The 18,117-nt window shown below is 34.2% G+C and overlaps 4 protein-coding genes across 4 annotated transcripts in view; 2 read left to right on the plus strand and 2 right to left on the minus strand.

The window, feature by feature from the left end:
• LOC137823846 (inositol transporter 1-like) overlaps positions 1-644 on the plus strand; it is a 2,789-nt gene extending 2,145 nt beyond the window's left edge. Inside the window, exon 6 of the mRNA XM_068629135.1 lies at positions 1-644. This exon is cut by the window's left edge and continues 140 nt beyond it. Coding sequence (XP_068485236.1) covers positions 1-508 — 508 coding nt within the window. The 3' untranslated portion in view covers positions 509-644.
• A 2,403-nt stretch (positions 645-3,047) lies between these two features.
• On the plus strand, positions 3,048-6,282 carry LOC137823845 (protein NRT1/ PTR FAMILY 7.1-like). The gene is made up of 5 exons (XM_068629134.1): positions 3,048-3,210; positions 3,555-3,633; positions 3,744-3,961; positions 4,072-4,631; positions 4,989-6,282. Exons 1-5 carry the CDS (start codon positions 3,148-3,150, stop codon positions 5,836-5,838), a joined length of 1,770 nt encoding a protein of 589 aa, XP_068485235.1. The 5' UTR covers positions 3,048-3,147; the 3' UTR covers positions 5,839-6,282.
• Positions 6,283-6,502: 220 nt separating this feature from the next.
• On the minus strand, positions 6,503-14,607 carry LOC137823844 (putative E3 ubiquitin-protein ligase LIN). The gene is made up of 10 exons (XM_068629133.1): positions 14,400-14,607; positions 14,137-14,242; positions 12,356-13,998; positions 11,572-11,718; positions 11,450-11,477; positions 10,744-11,359; positions 9,749-9,893; positions 8,261-8,524; positions 7,178-7,484; positions 6,503-6,832 (listed from the first exon to the last, which is right to left on the minus strand). Exons 3-10 carry the CDS (start codon positions 13,976-13,978, stop codon positions 6,714-6,716), a joined length of 3,249 nt encoding a protein of 1,082 aa, XP_068485234.1. The 5' UTR covers positions 13,979-13,998; positions 14,137-14,242; positions 14,400-14,607; the 3' UTR covers positions 6,503-6,713.
• Positions 14,608-16,975: 2,368 nt separating this feature from the next.
• LOC137823848 (callose synthase 3-like) lies at positions 16,976-18,111 on the minus strand. Its single transcript, XM_068629138.1, has 3 exons — positions 18,071-18,111; positions 17,671-17,856; positions 16,976-17,362 (listed from the first exon to the last, which is right to left on the minus strand). Exons 1-3 carry the CDS (start codon positions 18,074-18,076, stop codon positions 17,114-17,116), a joined length of 441 nt encoding a protein of 146 aa, XP_068485239.1. The 5' UTR covers positions 18,077-18,111; the 3' UTR covers positions 16,976-17,113.
• Between the last annotated feature and the right edge of the window lie 6 nt (positions 18,112-18,117).

Here is an 18,117-nt window from a genome sequence, read left to right on the forward strand (position 1 = left end):
TGGCATTTACCTTATCGACCATGCAGGGCGAAAAAAATTAGCTCTTTCTAGCCTGGCAGGAGTGGCTGTATCATTGGTGGTCTTGGCCTTTGCATTTTATAAGCAATCAACATCTTCAAATGAGTTTTATGGATGGCTTGCAGTTGTAGGCTTAGCAATGTATATTGGCTTTTTCTCGCCAGGAATGGGGCCTGTGCCATGGACTCTGAGTTCAGAGATATATCCAGAAGAATATCGAGGCATCTGTGGGGGAATGTCTGCTACTGTGTGTTGGGTTTCAAATTTGATTGTCTCAGAAACATTTCTTACAATTTCGGAGGGTATAGGGATTGGGTCTACCTTCCTGATTATAGGTGGTATAACTGTGGTTGCTTTTATATTTGTGGCCGTGTATGTTCCCGAGACCAAAGGTTTGACATTTGATGAAGTGGAAGTAATATGGAGGGAGAGAGCTTGGGGAAAGAACCCCAACACACACAACCTTCTTGAGCAGGGAAGTCAGTCCTAAGGTGTGCGTGTGAGAGAGCTTCTTGGCCTAAACACACGATGTATCGTGAAGCATTTTTAGTACAGTTCACATAAACATATTCTGGCTTTTTATATTGTGTTATATTATTAATGTGTATTCATGTGTCTAATCTTCACTTGCCTTGCCTGAACGGAATATCATGTCATCATTTTCTAGAGTTTCACTTTTATTCGATAACTGTGAGTTAGTTTCATGAATCTTATACTGGAAACCTTAAATCCTAAATTCCTAACTATTGAACAATTTCTCTGGTATAGCATTTTAGAGCTATAAGAACTCTTACCTTCCAAATTATGGTGATTTATTTCCACCAGCACAATGGTAGCTAACTTGAATGAATGGATAATGTACTTGAAGTTGTAACTTTAGCTGATACAGATATTTGTCATCCCTAATTAATACAGTTAATGTGCCACAATACCTCTGGTACTCACCCTTTACATTGGGGGGTGATGATGTGTTAACACAACCACATTAGAAAACATACACTTCACAAATAAAAAAAAAATATTATTTTAATCATATTTAATTTATTTTTTAATTTTAAATATTATAATATTATTATAATATAGTGTCAAGGATATGGTTTTACTTGGGGTCAAAAAAATCTTTTCCTTTACATTGTTTGTGTGATCAGAATTCCTGACATAAAAGTGGATTTTCCAAGGATAAACCTATGCAATAATTATTTCTGCAATTTACATGAAAATTGAGTAGAATCATAGACAAACATACCGAGACTGTAGAATTATTGATTGTGACAGACTTTAGAATTATGCAACAGGTGGAAGGGAAGGTGACAACCATGGACAAAAGCTTCCTTAAATGTGGAATGTAAATATTACAGTAATCTTCACTACCACACTTGGAGATAAACTTCATTCTCAACACAAAATAACTTTAATTCCGAACACTTTGCAAAATTACACTTAGAATACAACCTAATTAATTTTCCTTTCTACTTATAAATTAGAAAAATCATTCTCAACTCAACCACAACAGTTACAAGACCGAATCTTAAGTGAAAACTGTTATCACTATTGTTATTGAGTCGTTACTTATTGAAGCAAGACATTGTCTTATTATCCAACATTTGGTGTTTATTCCCTTCAATTTTTTTATGATACCATAATATAAATTATTTAATAACATGTATCTAAAATATAATTCACTTGTTGAAAAATGTTTATTTATTATGAATTTTTATTTTATACACTAAAAAGAGTTCATTTGTTATAAATTTTAGCTAGGCAAATAAACATTTAGTGTAGATATTAAACAATATGTGAAAGTAATGTGGGTTTAAAGGAAGGAGTTGATAGTTAATAAATGAATGAGTGTTACATACTATAAATAAGAAATGGAGAAAAAGTCCATGAAAAGAATCTTAACAGAAAGTGTATAAAAATAAGGCAGTTTAGGAGGAGACCACTTCTAGAGAAAAGTTTCATCCACATAAAAATAAAATTTGTAGTAATTAAGTTGCAACAGCAGATCCACCATAATTTCATTACACTCTATAGCATCATCATCACCACACATGCTGCTTAATTAAGATCCTACTCCATCGTTAACTATACAATTTAAATTCAGCATTACACAGAACTGGCTGTAGTGCAGTGTTAACTCATCTCTTGGTCACTAGAGTTGCAGTGTTGATAAACACGGTTAAGAGTGTAAAAATTGTATGTATGAGTGTTTATATTGAGAGAAGGAAGTGCTGACATCTTTGATTGTGAACCATAAATGACAAAGAGTTTGAACCTGACAGACTCTCCGGAAACATTTTTCTTTGTAATTGCTACTTATTGCTCTTCCTCTTCACCAGAATTTAACACTATTCCTGAACAGTTCATTCTTTCTGTGACCAAGTTCCGCAAAAGGTTACACTTTCTACTTATTTATCACTATTCATCACAGCACAAGACAACTTTGTTATTGGTAGTATTTCTAGCACTCCATTTTTTTACCTCTCAGTGAAGTTTTTTCGTGTGTTTCGGATTGTTTGATGTATAAGGCAGCCAACAACACTAACACTTGTTTGTTTCCATATGCAGTGTAGATATTTGTATTAAATGCATTTTTATCACATGAAAAGAATAGAAATTCATTTATGCATTTTGCTTGAAAAGTTTGGATCCAAATGATTTCATCCAACATACATGAATTCATGCATGTTTGTAAAACTGTAACTGAAATTATCATCCATGATATGTTCTTCTTTTATTATTATACTGTTGTGTTGATAAGTATTATTGTGATCGATCAGCTCAGTATGTTGAGTGTGAACTTGCAGGATCCATGCAATTCAGCTTATTTAGTCGTAGTGTTATTTTCCTTCTTTGTGACTGCAAAGAAGAGTAGCATATATAGCAGTTGTTTTGTTATGCTTACGCATAATTGAAGAGAAATATGAACACTCTTGATCCTTAATAATTTACGTGGTTTCTTATTCAGATATGATTCTGTATCTACAACTAAGAAGATTAACTAATAAATCTTATTAAAAACGTGGTTCATTTAGGATTCTAAAAACAGCAACTCCAAGGATAGTGGATATTCATACTTGAAAATGTGTCCATATCAATAATGCTCACTTGTTTTAAACAGAGTTTTTAATGATGGAACCGGGAATCCCCAATTCACAAGCTGCCAACCCCAGCAATTTTGACGCAATCCAGGTCAGTTATTCTTAGTCGATCAGTACTAAAAATGGACTTTAAACTTAACTCAACCTCATAAAACTGGCTAATAAAATGAGGTTTGCACCAACTTAAATACTATGAAATGTTCTAATCTCTAGTCGGTGTCAACAACAATCAGGTTTAGTTTTTGTTTCATAAAAAAGAAAGGAAGGGGTTCTCTGCATAAATATTTCATGTCACAACTGAAATTGTGAAAGAATACATATACCAATGATAACGTAGATAGATAGATAGGTAGGTAGATTTCTTTTGTTGAATGGCAAAAGGGTTATAAGCTAAATTTGTTATTTATAATGGTTTTCTTTCGTTAAAAAAAACAGGTGAGAAGAGGCCACAGAGGGCACTCACCCACAGATGATAAGGGTGTAGGAGGGTGGAAAATTGCAATTCTCTTGCTAGGTACTGAAAAATGATGAGTTAATTTACTTTGAGAAAAATCAGAAATGAATGGCAACACAATAAGTAAGTTGAATACAACATGTTTAAGTTTAACATTGTACTGAATGCAGCGAATCAAGCATTGGCCACACTAGCTTTCTTTGGAGTTGGAGTGAACTTGGTTTTGTTTCTGACTCGAGTCCTTCGCCAAGACAGTGCTGAGGCTGCCAACAATGTGAGCAAGTGGACCGGAACTGTTTACATATTCTCCTTATTTGGAGCCTTTCTCAGTGATTCTTACTGGGGCCGATACTTGACCTGCTCAATCTTTCAGCTCATTTTTATTGTGGTACTGCATTGTTTTGAATTCATCTTACTATAACACTTGTTTTGCCATTACCAACAAATGAGTAATACTATAAAACTCTAAATATGAATGTTGAACATGAACATGAACAGGGCTTGGGGCTGTTGTCTCTGACTTCTTGGAAATTTTTGATCAACCCATCTGGTTGTGGCAATGAAGAAACAAAATGCAGGGAACCAACATCTGTGGGTGTTGGTGTATTCTACTTGTCCATATATCTAGTGGCATTTGGATATGGAGGGCACCAACCCACCTTAGCAACCTTTGGCGCAGATCAATTTGATGAGAAGAGCGAAAATCATAAGAGCAACAGAGAAGCTTTCTTCTCTTATTTCTACTTTGCCCTCAACGTTGGATCTTTGTTCTCCAATACTGTATTAGTATACTATGAGGATACAGGGATGTGGACATTAGGTTTCTTGGTATCCATGGCCTCAGCTATTATTGCTCTAGCTTCATACTTGGCAGGATATAAAAAATATAGATATGTAAAGGCATACGGGAATCCGGTAATAAGGATAAGTCAGGTTTTTGTGGCTGCTTTTAGAAAGAGTAAGGTTCAATTAAGCTCAGAAGACCAACTTTATGAGGTTGAAGGTTCAGAATCTGCCATCAAAGGCAGTAGAAAGATTATGCACAGCAATGATTTTAGGTAAGAGTAAAACAACTAACTATTTTGATAGTATTTGTATTCTTTACAGTACTTTGTTGTGTGGAATTGAAACTTGTAAAAACAACCAAATGCCAAAGTTAACACGCACACTCTCAACATTTTATTTATAGGCATTAGTAAACTCTTCTAAAACAGAAAATAATAAAATCTCATTGAGGCCTTAAAACCCCTCTAACAACACAATAAAACCCCACTCACAACTTTTGGCCTTTCATCTATCAAAACTCTCATTCTTTTATTTTCCATTAACTTCTAAATTTAAAACCCACAAACTAGCATTTATAGTTTATTCAACAAAACTTACATCCTTAGCTCATGTTGGTTGATGTTGTGCAGATTCATGGACAAGGCAGCAACCATAACAGAGAAAGATGGAGATGATCTCAAGAAAAATAACTGGCGGCTTTGTACCGTAACTCAAGTTGAAGAAGCCAAGTGTGTAATGAGAATGTTACCAGTTTGGCTATGCACTATAATTTATTCGGTAGTGTTTACACAAATGGCTTCTCTTTTTGTGGAGCAAGGGGATGTGATGGACAACAGGATTGGAAATTTTCACTTCCCAGCAGCCAGCATGTCAGTGTTTGATATCCTCAGTGTGTTTTTAAGCACTATAAGTTATATCCATGTCGTTGTTCCTCTGACAAAATATTTGACCGGCAATCCTAGGGGACTAACTGAACTTCAAAGAATGGGAGTTGGCCTAATTATTGGAATCCTATCTATGATTGCAGCTGGTGTCACAGAGATGGAAAGGCTCAAGCACATTGTACCTGGGGAAAAGGCTAGTTCTTTGACTATATTTTGGCAAGTTCCGCAGTATGTTCTAGTTGGTGCTTCAGAAATTTTTGTGTATGTGGGTCAGTTGGATTTTTTTAATGGGCAAGCCCCAGATGGCATAAAAAGCTTTGGGAGTTCACTTTGCATGGCATCAATTTCCCTTGGAAACTATGTGAGTAGCATACTGGTGTACATAGTCATGGCAATCACTGAGAGAGGTGATAATCCAGGGTGGATTCCCAACAACTTGAATTTGGGGCACTTGGATAGGTTTTACTTTCTCATTGCAATACTAACTGCTGTGGACTTTGTGTTCTACTATTTCTGTGCTCGCTGGTACAAGTATATCAACATTGAAGAAGGTGACAAGAAAAACCAAGACAGGGAAGTTGTTAATAGGGTTTGATGATTCAGTTGTTTTTCATTTTCATTGTTTTGCTAGGCATTTGTTTATCTAGGTAACTAGGTAATTTTAATAAGGCTTTTCAAGTATGATTCCTAGAGTGACACAAAGCATGACCATCTCAATTTGGGAGAGAATTGACAAAATGTAGGTGGGATGATTGCTTTCTTGATAATCATTACAGCTTTGGTTTAGACAGTTGGAATTTGGCATTTTGTTTAGACAGTTGGAATTTGGCATTTTGTTTAGACAGTTGAAATTTGGCATTTGGTTTAGACAGTTGAAATTTGGCATTTGGATTTGAGCTATTCTATGAACCACTGAAAGTGTTCTGTAGAATATAAATCAATATAGTTAGCATTCTTTGTTTCTATGTAATGGTCCTGAACTTTGAAGCCAATCCACATGTGGGAGAGGATCAAACTATAAATTCAAAAGTCATTTTTCAATTCCTCTTTTTTTTATCAGCAATAAAATTATATACATACCACTTCAAGGGTGATCTAACCCTTATAGATAACAGCAGACTCAAACACTCTAAAAAACGCCACTGAAAAGAGACTAACAATAACAATGCATCATTCTGAACTATTCTTTATGGTGAAGCATGTCACATTCACAACTTCTCGAAATTTTCTATCCCTACACAACGACACAAATCATGTGGTTATCCAGTTGGATGAACATAAAGAAGTTAATGAGATCAATGTACATTTTTTTCTAGATAAAAATACACCAGGTTGAGGCATTTTCTTTCCGAAAGACTCTGCCAAGGATTTATATATACATATATGAGCATAACTTTTCTAACAAGAAAACTGGACCCCATCAAAATTTGAACTTCAGAAATGAGGAGACGAGTATATGTTCTTTGAATACTACAAATTCTCTCCAGAAACAGCAGCATGCAGCTGTTTTGCAGTCCATGTTACCTCAGCAAGTCCATGAAGAAGGGGGGCAACATCTTCTGCCATAGTCTTCATAAGGGTTTTGCATTCTGCTACAACAATTTACAATGTATTAATGGGAAGAAAATCATATTATAAGAATAACTGAGTTTTCACAAATTTTCATTTTATAGTAGTTTTAATCCTTCAAAGAAGTTGTTTCAAGAACCTAATTTTATAATTTGAAAAAATAATTTAGTGATCCATTTGAAAATCAAAGACCTACTTTAGTTTAGCATTTATCATTACATCCCATGACAAGTATAAAGTCTTTTCCATCACATTTTATAAGTTTATACCTTTTCTTCCTTCAACATCTTAAATGTAACTGTCTTCAATAATTTCAAAAATGGCAAGATTTTAAACAAACAAAAAAGGTGCAAGAAATGGTGAACCTGATATTTTACTGAAATTTAGCAAAGACAAAGAAGCCAGAGCCTTGAGCTCAAGTTCTCCATCTTCCAAGATTCCTTTCAACTGAGAGATGATGGATGAGAAGGTGGGAAGAGGCAATCCAGCACCAAATAGTGTAGATAGCGAAGAGCTCAACCATGTCACAGTTATTAGACACGCCCTCACCAAATCTAGGTGCTTACAATCCAAACATCTGGATAAGCTCTTCAAAAATGGGCCTTCTCCATCACCAATCAACGACTCTATCAGCTTCTTTAGCAACTCTTCAACCCTTTTGTCTTCATCTTCCTATGATTGTTATTGATTTATCAGCCAAGATACATTCAGTGACTCATTCAAGCAACGAAAAGTTCATCAAATTTAAAGCACTGAACTAGGGACTAACTAGTATATATGAAGTGTTACATTTTGATTTTATTTTTCAATGTCAAGACTCCTATATTCTTGAGTTTCAATAGAATCTTTTTGGAAAAAGACAAGGCATACTAATTGTGTCGTTCACTATGTAGCACAGACACAGACATGAAAATACATATAATCTCTAAAATGTAGGACACGGGACACTAAAATGTAGGACACGGGACACTGATCTATATATTATATAATTATGAATTATATAAATTGACAATAAAGATTTATGTGCACAAGTATGTTTTGGATTTTTTTCTTAGCAAAAAAATGTTTTTCATGGCTGGTTCAAAAGAATTTGTTCCTTATTTTATAATCATAATAAAAGTTTATACAATAAGCTTGAGTTTTTAGAAAATTAATATATTTCTCCTTTTTAAAATTGTGTTAGAACCGTGTTATAATTCTAAAAAATCCAACAAATATTTTTTGAATTGGACTCTTCACCAATACGTGTTCTATGAGTTTCTGTGTCCAATACGTGTGTCCGACACGGAGATGCTATTTAAGAAGAGTGTCCAATAGTTAAAGGACTTGTTGTTTGGTCTATATTGGAAAATAACTATTTTACTTTCTTCTATAAGTATGTGTATCATTAAACACATGCTAAGAGATTGAATCTGGTATACACAAGAATAAACAATGTCTTGTCTTACCAATGAAATGGTTACTTCTGACTGTTGACCCTCTTTTTGATGGCCATGAGGCTTCACTTCTACGCTCTCATGATTATAACCTGCTTGTTTTAAGATGCTAGTCTTGGTTGGTATCTTTCCAGTAGAAGAAAAATGGCCACACAAGATTAAAAGTGCTCTGCAACACTTTTCTCGGGCCTTCTCATTGTTTAAGCTGCCATCAAGTGCCTCTGCAATGGCATTCACAGCCACCTCTCTGTATGCACTAAACTTTTGCGGCTCAACCTGCAGTACAAACTTGCTCTAGTCTATAAGTCTGCAAGGCAGAAACTGAATTTCATTTGTCACTTAATTTAAGAAAAATTATGTACAAAAGAGTTCAGAAGAGGAATAAATATTGGAGGGAACTTCGAAGGCATTTGGTCTTTAAATATTGTACAGAATACCTTAATCTATTTCCACTGAGAAACAAAGGTTGATAATTATGTGAGAAAGATCAGAATCTGCACAAGCAAAAGTTCTTTTATCAAACTGCTAAGGGGTGGCTAGTTTCCCTAAACACCGTTTTCTGTTTCTTTTCTGTTTTATGTTTTTCATGCTATATAAGCATGTTTTCTGTAATCTCTTCAATATAGTTCATAGTAATCTTGTTCCTGTTTGTTCATCTTCTTTCTTTTTCTCCTTTCTCTTCTTCAGTTTTCTGATTTTATGCATCAGTTTCTTCCTTCTTTCATACGTGTTTTTTGTTTTACAATACATAGTGGTTTTCTGCATTTTTGAGCTGCACTTGAATAACCATGGTTGGAAAAATTCTAATGAATGAAGCAAAAATGCATGATTTTGGGTTAGGTTAGGATTGCATATTCCAAGCAATAGTAAACATGTTGAATAAGAAGAGCGTAGGCATGAATTGCTAATGTTCTATTACAAACATCTGACTTTTTTTTAACATCTTCTCCTACAGAAGAAATAGAGATGTGCAAATGCAGCAGCATCCCTAAAATGCCTTGAAAAACGAGGATAGATTGGAAAGTTTCAAGACACAAATTATATGTTATAAGTGATTATAGGCAATCATTTTATATGTAAATGCACAATCTACAGTATGCCTTTATCAACTGCAATTATATCAAGATTTAGAGGCAAGAAACTAAGTAGTAAAACTGAAAAGTTGTATTGAAATAAGGGGAGTTTTGACAAGTAGAGGGTGAAGTTCATAGAGTTATAAACCTTTGATTGGAAATTAAGCTGTTAAGATTTAGTCATTGTGACAAAATTCATGTAAAATTTTAAACCATAGATTTTTCAGTGAATGGTTATAACTCTTCACTTTACCTTCCAAAGTTCACTAGTGAATTTGGAGGAGTCATTTGTTAGGTCTATTAGATTACCTCATTCACCTTTTATGTTAAACCAGCTGAGATAATTTCTAATGAAGATACAAGAAAATATACATGAAAGGATTATCCTTGTAAAAGTGGGGTAAATTTTTCAACTACTTGAGCATACCAGCAGATCAAAGTGTAACAAAAGGACAGCAATTAGAGGCTTTTCAAATGGAGAAGAATTCTTGAGATACAGGAGTAGAATGTGCATTATATTAAATACTTTTTCACCCGCCAAGCCACTTATGAATGAAGTAACATCCTTTCTCCTACAAAAAAGTAATTGAGTAATTAATATTTCAAGGGTTGTAGATATTTGATGCCCTTAACAATTTTTTCTGCAAATTTATAACATCTGGAATATGCTGATAAATAAATTTTATTTAAAGCACGATTTTGTTCAAGTGGTTTGAATTATTCATCCTAACTGTATTCACCCTTTTAAACCACTTCTAACATAACCATATTGCTTACCTTTAGCTCAATGTTGTTCTAAGTTTGTACTCAGTCAGCTTCTCAAGACAGTGATATTGGAAATTATAAATCCAATTTTAGACTTTCATTCAACAATTTAAGCATAATGTATTTTTTATTTTTTTTTCAAATGAGGTTATATCCACTCCTCAAATAAACAAGTCCATAAATTTTAACACTCAACGCTCATTTCCTCTTAGCTAATCTCAACCAACTTTGAACATTTAAGATTGCAGCAGACTATTTTTGGTGTAATTCAGAGAAGTGTAGACTAAAGAATGAAAGTTTCTATCATTGAAATGGTAGACAATTACATCAAAAATAATTTTGGGCAAAGGGGATGTATAAGGAAAAATATTTAAAAGGTGAAGAAGAAAGGATGATATTTAAAATAAATTTGATCTATATGTTGCACAAGGCTTGTATCTTATTATCGTATGTTAATGTGCCTAGTGCGTTGTAATGTCTGTTGGATCCCTAGCTGATTGTGGAATAAGAAGCTTGTGTTGGGATTATATGTATAAGGGTTGGAGCACCCTGAAGTGCCTCATTTTATTTTATTTATTCTTTGCAGATAAAAAAAATGTTGCACTAAGCTATAAATCAATCATATGTAATTGAATATACAAAGTTGATAAGGCTCACCTCTTCATTGATAAAAGTTCAGTAAGGAATAGTATTGCATTTGTTGTTGGGGTAGCCTCCTTGCTACTAAGAAGCTCAAGAAGACATTTTCTGTTAACACTTCTTGCTATAGTATATAGGCAACCAGAGTCTACTTGAATACAATTTAGCAAGAGTGACACCACTAGTGATTTTTCTTCCACATTTCCCTGTTCAAACCTCCTAAAAAGAAATGGAAGAACTCCTAAAGAGATGAGATGCTTAACATAAGTTGATTTCTCCTCTTCTTTCAAAGAGGAGAAAAGGCTCTCTAACTTGAAAACAGCAGCCTCATCCCCTTTTTTCAACCTAAGCTCCTCTGAATTCTCCCCTCTTTGGGAAGCAAGATCAAGAAGGTAATCAAAACGTTCTGACCTCCAATTATCAATCAAACGCTTCAAAATAAGGTTGGTAAATGGCATGGCCAAGCATTCCAAAGCATTTCCTGTTACAGGGCAAGTTCTGTTTCCCTTTTCAAACCATGCTTTGATGGCCTTTCTTTCAAAGGTTTGACCTGTCTCTAGGGTGACTGGTTCCTCAAAGAGATTCCCAGTAAGAGAACAAATAAATTCCTGTGGAATGCTTGGAAAATCTGATCCTGCACCAACATTTTCATGTACAATCCGATATTTAATAAAATGTGCTATCTGAAGGAAGGTACATCAGTCAAACATGTGATTTTTCTCACCTTGAAGAGCATAACTTGTCTTATTTGGCTGCACGTGAAAGATTATAAATTAGAGAAGGAGACCATGAAATAGTAGTAAGACTGAAAGAATATGCTTCACATTTCTAAAACAAATGTTTCACCTTTTTAAGATCATTTGCTTTTTCATATGGCAGGGCATCAACAATGTGATTGTTTAAATTAGTTTGCATAGAGAAAGAGTTATTAATGTCATCAGTGACATTCCTTTTCTGCCATTCTTCTGCAGCTGCCACTAAATTTCCTTTGTGCTGTCACATGTCATTGATAATATAAACATAAGTGAGATGTAAAGCAAGAATAGAAACACATATGTTAATGCCAGTCAAAGGATAAAACAAATTTTGTAAATTATACAGTGATTCACTCCTCAACCTATATGATTCCAAATCTACAAAAGGATGATACAATTTCAGAAATATACTATTCAGACTTTTGCATATCAGGTACTGAAGAGGACTAGAGGTAATGTGGTAAAAGAGTAATCTACTACAGTAATGCAGATCAAAGGATGAGATGACAACAGGAACAATGAATGAATGAATGATAATAAACAATGAAATATTTATGGTGAAATAGCTATGTATTGTTTTTGTTAATATATGAAATATATTTTTTTTAATAATATTTTTTTCATGTGATGGTAGATGATTGTTGTTACTTGATATATCAGCTGAGATGTCAAGTTGCATAATGATACCTAACATGAAAACTTTTATAAAAAAAAAAATTTATGGTGAAATTGTTCAGTTAAGGAACAATGAATGACTCAACTGGTTAACCATGTTGAGAGAATGGTAATGAATAATAACTTTACCTACTGACTTAATTAACCCTTGCTTGTAATTTTCCCAGGAAAATAATATACTTAAAATAGAAATATCTTACTGGTTTGATTGTATCAATAGCTACACCTTGAGAGAAACCCTCAATATCTTGATCTGTAAACTTGACAGTTTCAGACTCATATGTTAAGGTCTGTTTAACAAATGTTGAACCATGAGAGCCTTTCACACAGTTGTCTTGGTTACCATCATCCTTAACATCTTTGACTTGGTAAACTCCAGGTCTACCAAAGCTACCAAACATAGAATCATACAGTTTCTTGCTCACCATTGGCTGTGGTGAGAATGGATCAATGGAGCTAGCAGACTCAAAAGAATGACCAAGTGAACTTCCCTCTTGACTTCCTGTGACAGAAACTGATGGAATGCCAATTGAAGGAATTGTTGGAGATTCCACTCCTTCAGTGAGCCAATCTTTGTAATATACAGCAAATATATGAGTTACAGAATCCAAATGCTCATTATACACTTCTTGAAGAAGCTTTAGCCTTCTTGTTTTGTTTGGTGTGTCTACTAGAACTTCTTCTTCCTTCTCATACCATGCTTTCAAATGAGAAAATTGTGGAGAAAATAGATGCTCCCACAGTTCAGGCAACAACATAGTCCGTGCCTGAAAAGGTGAATCACAAAACACTTGCAAGAGATGCTTTGCTGACACCTTATTCTTTTTCTGCATCATGTATACCACACTGAGGTAAAGATGAGCACAAGCTGACAACTTATAATTCGGTATCCGACACGTATGTTCGTATTTCAAATCATTTAAACTCAAACCTGTAATAATACTAAGCTGCATCGTTGTTCTTTTCAGATACATGGCAGATGCAGGTTCCCCCACGAATTGTTCAATGGCCTCAATTGCTTGCTCAAGACTTCTTATGACTTTGCTCTGAGAAATTTTCTCTTCTTTCAGTTCAAGAAAATTCAAGGAGGAGAAACATCTGTGATGCAATGTAGACCGAAACTCCTCATCTTTTGGAAAACACTTTATATATCCATTTAGAATGGAAACTACGGCTTGGATTGCTACTTCATCAAGAGCAAGACCAGAAGCTACTTGCACTTCAAGATTGCTATTTTTCTTCCTGCTGGTGTATTCAAAGCTCTTGCTGTTAGAGTATCTACGCATATTTATACTGGAACTTCTGCTTTGCACCTTTGCAGGCTTTTCCCTCCATATTTTTTCTTCCACAAGTTCATGGAGATTCTTTTCTTTGCCTCCTTTTGCAGCCACTTCGTTTGAATAAGTATCTTCAAATCTGCTAGCTTCTTGTTCATTCAACTCAGCAATTTCATCCCTTGGCATGTGTTCTGACGATTTGGTATGAACTTCTTCACCTGAATCAGCATGGCTTGAAGAGTTCTTCACGGCTTCAATCTTCAACCTTTCATCCACTTCTTCTCTCAAAATAATATTATCCCTGGATCTCCTGTTCTTTGCAGTATGAGGGTCGGTTTTCAAAAGTCCACTTGTGATCTGATATAGTGAGGCATCAGACTTTTGTCTCTGCGGTCGAATTCTTTCACTTGATACACTAAATCTGCCTTCCAGAGAGTAAAGAGGTTCGCTTGAAGAACCATAGTGGAAGGAAGATCTAGACCTTTGCACTCTTCTGATTCCTTTGAACCCCTCCTCTGCAAGAAGCTCCTCCAAAGATGAAGCCATTTGTGTATGTGCTCTCCGCCCTATGTAACATAGACATATGAATTATATAAATTGACTACATAAGTATGCTTAATGTATTTTTCCATTTTTAAATTGTGTTAGAACCGTGGTAAAATTATCAAAAATCTAAAAAATATTTTTTGAATTAGATACTTCACCGATACGTGTCCTGCAAGTGTCTTATGAGTGTCTGTGTGTCCGATATGTATGTCCGACACGGACTCACTATTTAAAAGATGTGTCTGAACCTCATATACTCCGCACCTATTAAAGGTAAGAATCAGCAGCATTCAAAAGTGAAGCATATATAATTATCAGCTAGAAAACCAGAAGGAACTGAAAAAGAATAATCAGAACAACCATGAAACAGTTTGCCATGTCCCTTTATAAAGATTTTGATTGTAAAGCAATAACAGGTTACCTGAGTTTTCTCTCTTTTTTTGTTATTTGCCTTTGCTGATTTTGGTTTTAAACAGCTTAAGAATCAGAAATTTTCAGCCAAGTGAAGGAATGAGCTAACACCAGCAGTTCTTGTCATACTAAAACCGGCTACTCATACAAAGTTCAAAAGAATAGACAAATGAATGAATATGAAGAAATTAAGGAGAATGATAGAGATGTTGATTGGTGAAAGGCCATGAATATGAAACATATATATATGCATGGACATTAAGAGTTGAAACAAGTTGATTTATTAAAAACAAAGAAAGAAGAACATTTGGCAACACATGAGTCAAGAGGACAAGTGAAAGGAGACAAAGGAGAGAATGAGAAGAGTTGTGAGAGTTGGGAACTGTCTGACAGTTGAATGTTTCAATTCAAGAACGGTAGACATTGTCTTTCCTTTTACCAATGCAGGCCTTTTTCTTGCCTTGGAATCCCAGCCTCATATTCTTTCATAGTATTAATAAATAACTTCATCACTGTCTCCAATTCAACTGCCACCTTTTTCAGGTCCCACCAAACTGCTCTTATCTTTCCACACTGTCTCTGTACTTTCCAATTGGAAACATCAGTTTCACAACAAACATGATGACATGAGACTACTTCTTCTTCTTCTATCTTCATAAATTTTTGTTCTTATGAAATATTCTGAATTATATAATTTGAAAGATTTTTTCTAAATTTGTAATTAACTTTCAGATTATCTAGAAATCTTTTTTTAGATGAATGATAAAGTCTTTTCTAATATGAGATTAGCTTCCGAATTATGTAATCCGAAAGTCTTTTTCAATATGTATGTCTGGATTACATAATCTGAAAACTACTCTCAAATCCAGACTTCCAAATTATATAATAAAAAATATCTTTTTTTTAAAATATATTATGAATTACATAATTTATAAGCAATTTTCAAATCTAAAATTAAGTTTTGGATTATATAATCCAGAATATTATAATTTTTTAAAATTTAATCTATAAGGCTGACACATATGAAAAGTGCTGGAAGAAGCAGTCCAACCATGATATGATAGCCAACAAAGTACGGCTCAGTCGTCCCCCAACAATTGTCTTCTATCCACGAGACAAAATCCTTAGTGTTCACGAAAAAAGGAAAATCATTGTGTTAACAAAGGATTTCGAATACACACCATGTAGGAAATATTAATTATAAAACATGCAAAGCTATAATCTTTCTTTCTATAATGATTCTTGTTCTTTTTACTTGGATATTTTTGTATGTTCTGGTTCTGGCATGAGCTTTTCCAAGTCCACTGGACTTAGAGACTTATTCCAGCTGCAATAATGTGATGATCCTAGCTTACTTGAGAAATATGTAAACATACTTTGTTTTTTGTGTAATGGTTAAATTATACTGACATATTTTGATTGTTATATAAAGCTCCTTAATTGTTTGAAAAATATTATAACTAATTCTATAAGGAAAGTTTTGTTAAAAGTAAAAAAAAAGTATTTATGTGATTTTATGAAATCTCAGTGCAACTTACTTTTTTAAACATCTGTCTCTTATTTAATTAGATAAAATAACCTTTCAATCATTGGCATCTTTTCTTTTTATATGGACAAATATTAGTTCTAATGAGAAAAGGGTATTGTTTTTATACACATATGTATTCTTAAGTGTTTAAAGGAAAGGGTTATATGCATGAATCTTGAAATTGAACATGGCTATATATGCTACATAATTTTTTTTTACTAGAAGTATTGCAAATTGTTTCAACTCTTCCTTTATTACATTTTAAATGAATGCTTAATTAATCAGAGAATACCAATCACACATTCTCTTACCAGTTTATTTTAACATAATTTACTGATTAAAATACATCAAGTTTTATTTAAGATTTTGTAATTTTAATAAATCTCAGTGATAAAAAGTTGACTGAATTTTTGAAGGCATATATGCTACACTGGACCAGCAACATATAGTTTTACCATTTAGTGTCACCTGTTATAATTGTTCCATATTTATATTATGATTATAACTTTTTAAGCACAGAACAATTACTCATTATCCCTTAGTTCATTTTCCATAAAGAACATGGCTGATTCTTTGCTGAAAAGTGGTTCCACCTAGCAGAGAAATGTTAGTCGGGGATCTTCTGGGGTTTTAGGGCAAAAGCCAACAAGACCCCCAAATTTGGGGTCCTTCAATGTGAAACATGGCAGTGAAATTGAAATCAATTACTTTAACAAGAATGCATTTAGGGTTTAGTACGATTTGCGAAGACGACTTGTTCTTCGTTTTCTCATCTTGACACTTTCAACGCTTCAGGAAAGATTAAAATATTAACCATTACCATCACCTCAACATACATATCGCATTTCCATAATAATTTTAATTACAAAAAGTCGGGGCAAATGATTAAACTAACGTATAGTTTACAAAAAAATGAAATTAATAATACATATCACCTCTTAACCATTCAATATTATAATAGTAAACGAATTACGCGACACTCGAATGTCCACTCACTCTGGTTATCACCCAAAAGAAAGTTGGATTGAGCTTTTGGTTTTTGTAGGTGAAAGACTTGATAACTTGAATATTTGATAATGATAATTTAACGTTGTAATGAAAGCGAAGTGTAGAATCTGTCATTCATAGATACAAGTTACAAGTTACAACTACTTACAATTGGTACATCCGAATACTAAGCCATCATAGTTGGAAAACTATTCCTTGTTGCGAGACGATCGCTCCTTCCTTTGGCCACCAAGAATACGAGAAATTTGCAAACCTCTACTGAATGCTTGGTTGAACAGCATACGGGTTTGAAACTCTGAAACAAAAGGAAACCAAGCCAGAAAAGCAACCGGAGTGAACAGAAGCAAACCCATCACAATCTCATAACCTCGAGCAAGAGTTTTCACTGATCCCCAAAACCCAGCCCGCCGTACTAAAGGTTTTAATGCTTGAGCAATCTGCAAAATAAAATAACGACGACAGAAAAATCAAAACCACAAACAAGTTGAAGGCAACAAAGATAATGCAACAGAAGCACACTATACTAAACAAATTAGATACGCAAATATTTCCTTAATTCTTCATCTACCACTCACTTTCAGAATTGAAAGTCAACACAAGTTCATGTAAGAAAAATTCAGTCTTTGCCCCACGTTCAGAAATTTTTCAAAAAATACATAATGTGATCTAGGATGTGAGTGTCTTAAGGGCTGGTAGTTTCACAGGAATTTTCATTTAGTAGGTTAGCAGAGAAAAGAGAATTCACCTGCAGCATTCCCCAACCAGTTGGCATGAAAGCAAGAATGCAAACAACTATGTCCTGCACTGTCATGTGCGGAAGGGCTATCAAAATGACTAGAATTGAGACAAAAGTGAGGAATATCATTCCCTTGATTAGACGGAAGACAAGTTGAAAATTTGCACTGAATTTACGCCTCCCAACAGATACCGTCTGAAACAACAAGAAAAAACAGAATACCGCAATGTCAGACCATAGAAATTGCACTTTTTTAGGCAAGAAAAGACCATTAGTGCGTTAATTCAATATTGTTTGTGCCAATTCAATGAGCAAAGGCTCCGTGAGACAATAGAATGTGAATGCTGAGGAAGCATAGAAATACAATTAAACATGCCCATACAAGATACTCTAATAGCTTGTAACTAACCTTCATTACAAACAATACTACAAATATCACCAACCATGAAATGCCAT

This window comes from Phaseolus vulgaris, chromosome 8 (genome assembly GCF_000499845.2).
Source record: "Phaseolus vulgaris cultivar G19833 chromosome 8, P. vulgaris v2.0, whole genome shotgun sequence".
NCBI classification, from domain to species: domain Eukaryota; kingdom Viridiplantae; phylum Streptophyta; class Magnoliopsida; order Fabales; family Fabaceae; genus Phaseolus; species Phaseolus vulgaris.

Bases quoted from the DNA above. Each gene is read 5' to 3' on its own strand.
- LOC137823845 (XM_068629134.1), top strand. From the start codon at position 3,148: ATGATGGAACCGGGAATCCCCAATTCACAAGCTGCCAACCCCAGCAAT. The intron at 3,211-3,554 runs GTCAGTTATTCT...TAAAAAAAACAG, and splicing joins GCAATTTTGACGCAATCCAG to GTGAGAAGAGGCCACAGAGG. The intron at 3,962-4,071 runs GTACTGCATTGT...GAACATGAACAG, and splicing joins TTCAGCTCATTTTTATTGTG to GGCTTGGGGCTGTTGTCTCT.
- LOC137823848 (XM_068629138.1), bottom strand. The intron at 17,363-17,670 runs GTGAATTCTCTT...TTTATTTTGCAG, and splicing joins CTGGTTGGGGAATGCTGCAG to ATTGCTCAAGCATTAAAACC.
- LOC137823844 (XM_068629133.1), bottom strand. From the start codon at position 13,978: ATGGCTTCATCTTTGGAGGAGCTTCTTGCAGAGGAGGGGTTCAAAGGA. The intron at 11,719-12,355 runs GTAAGATATTTC...GACATGTGACAG, and splicing joins CTATTGATACAATCAAACCA to CACAAAGGAAATTTAGTGGC. The intron at 7,485-8,260 runs GTAAGACAAGAC...TAACAATCATAG, and splicing joins CAGAAGTAACCATTTCATTG to GAAGATGAAGACAAAAGGGT.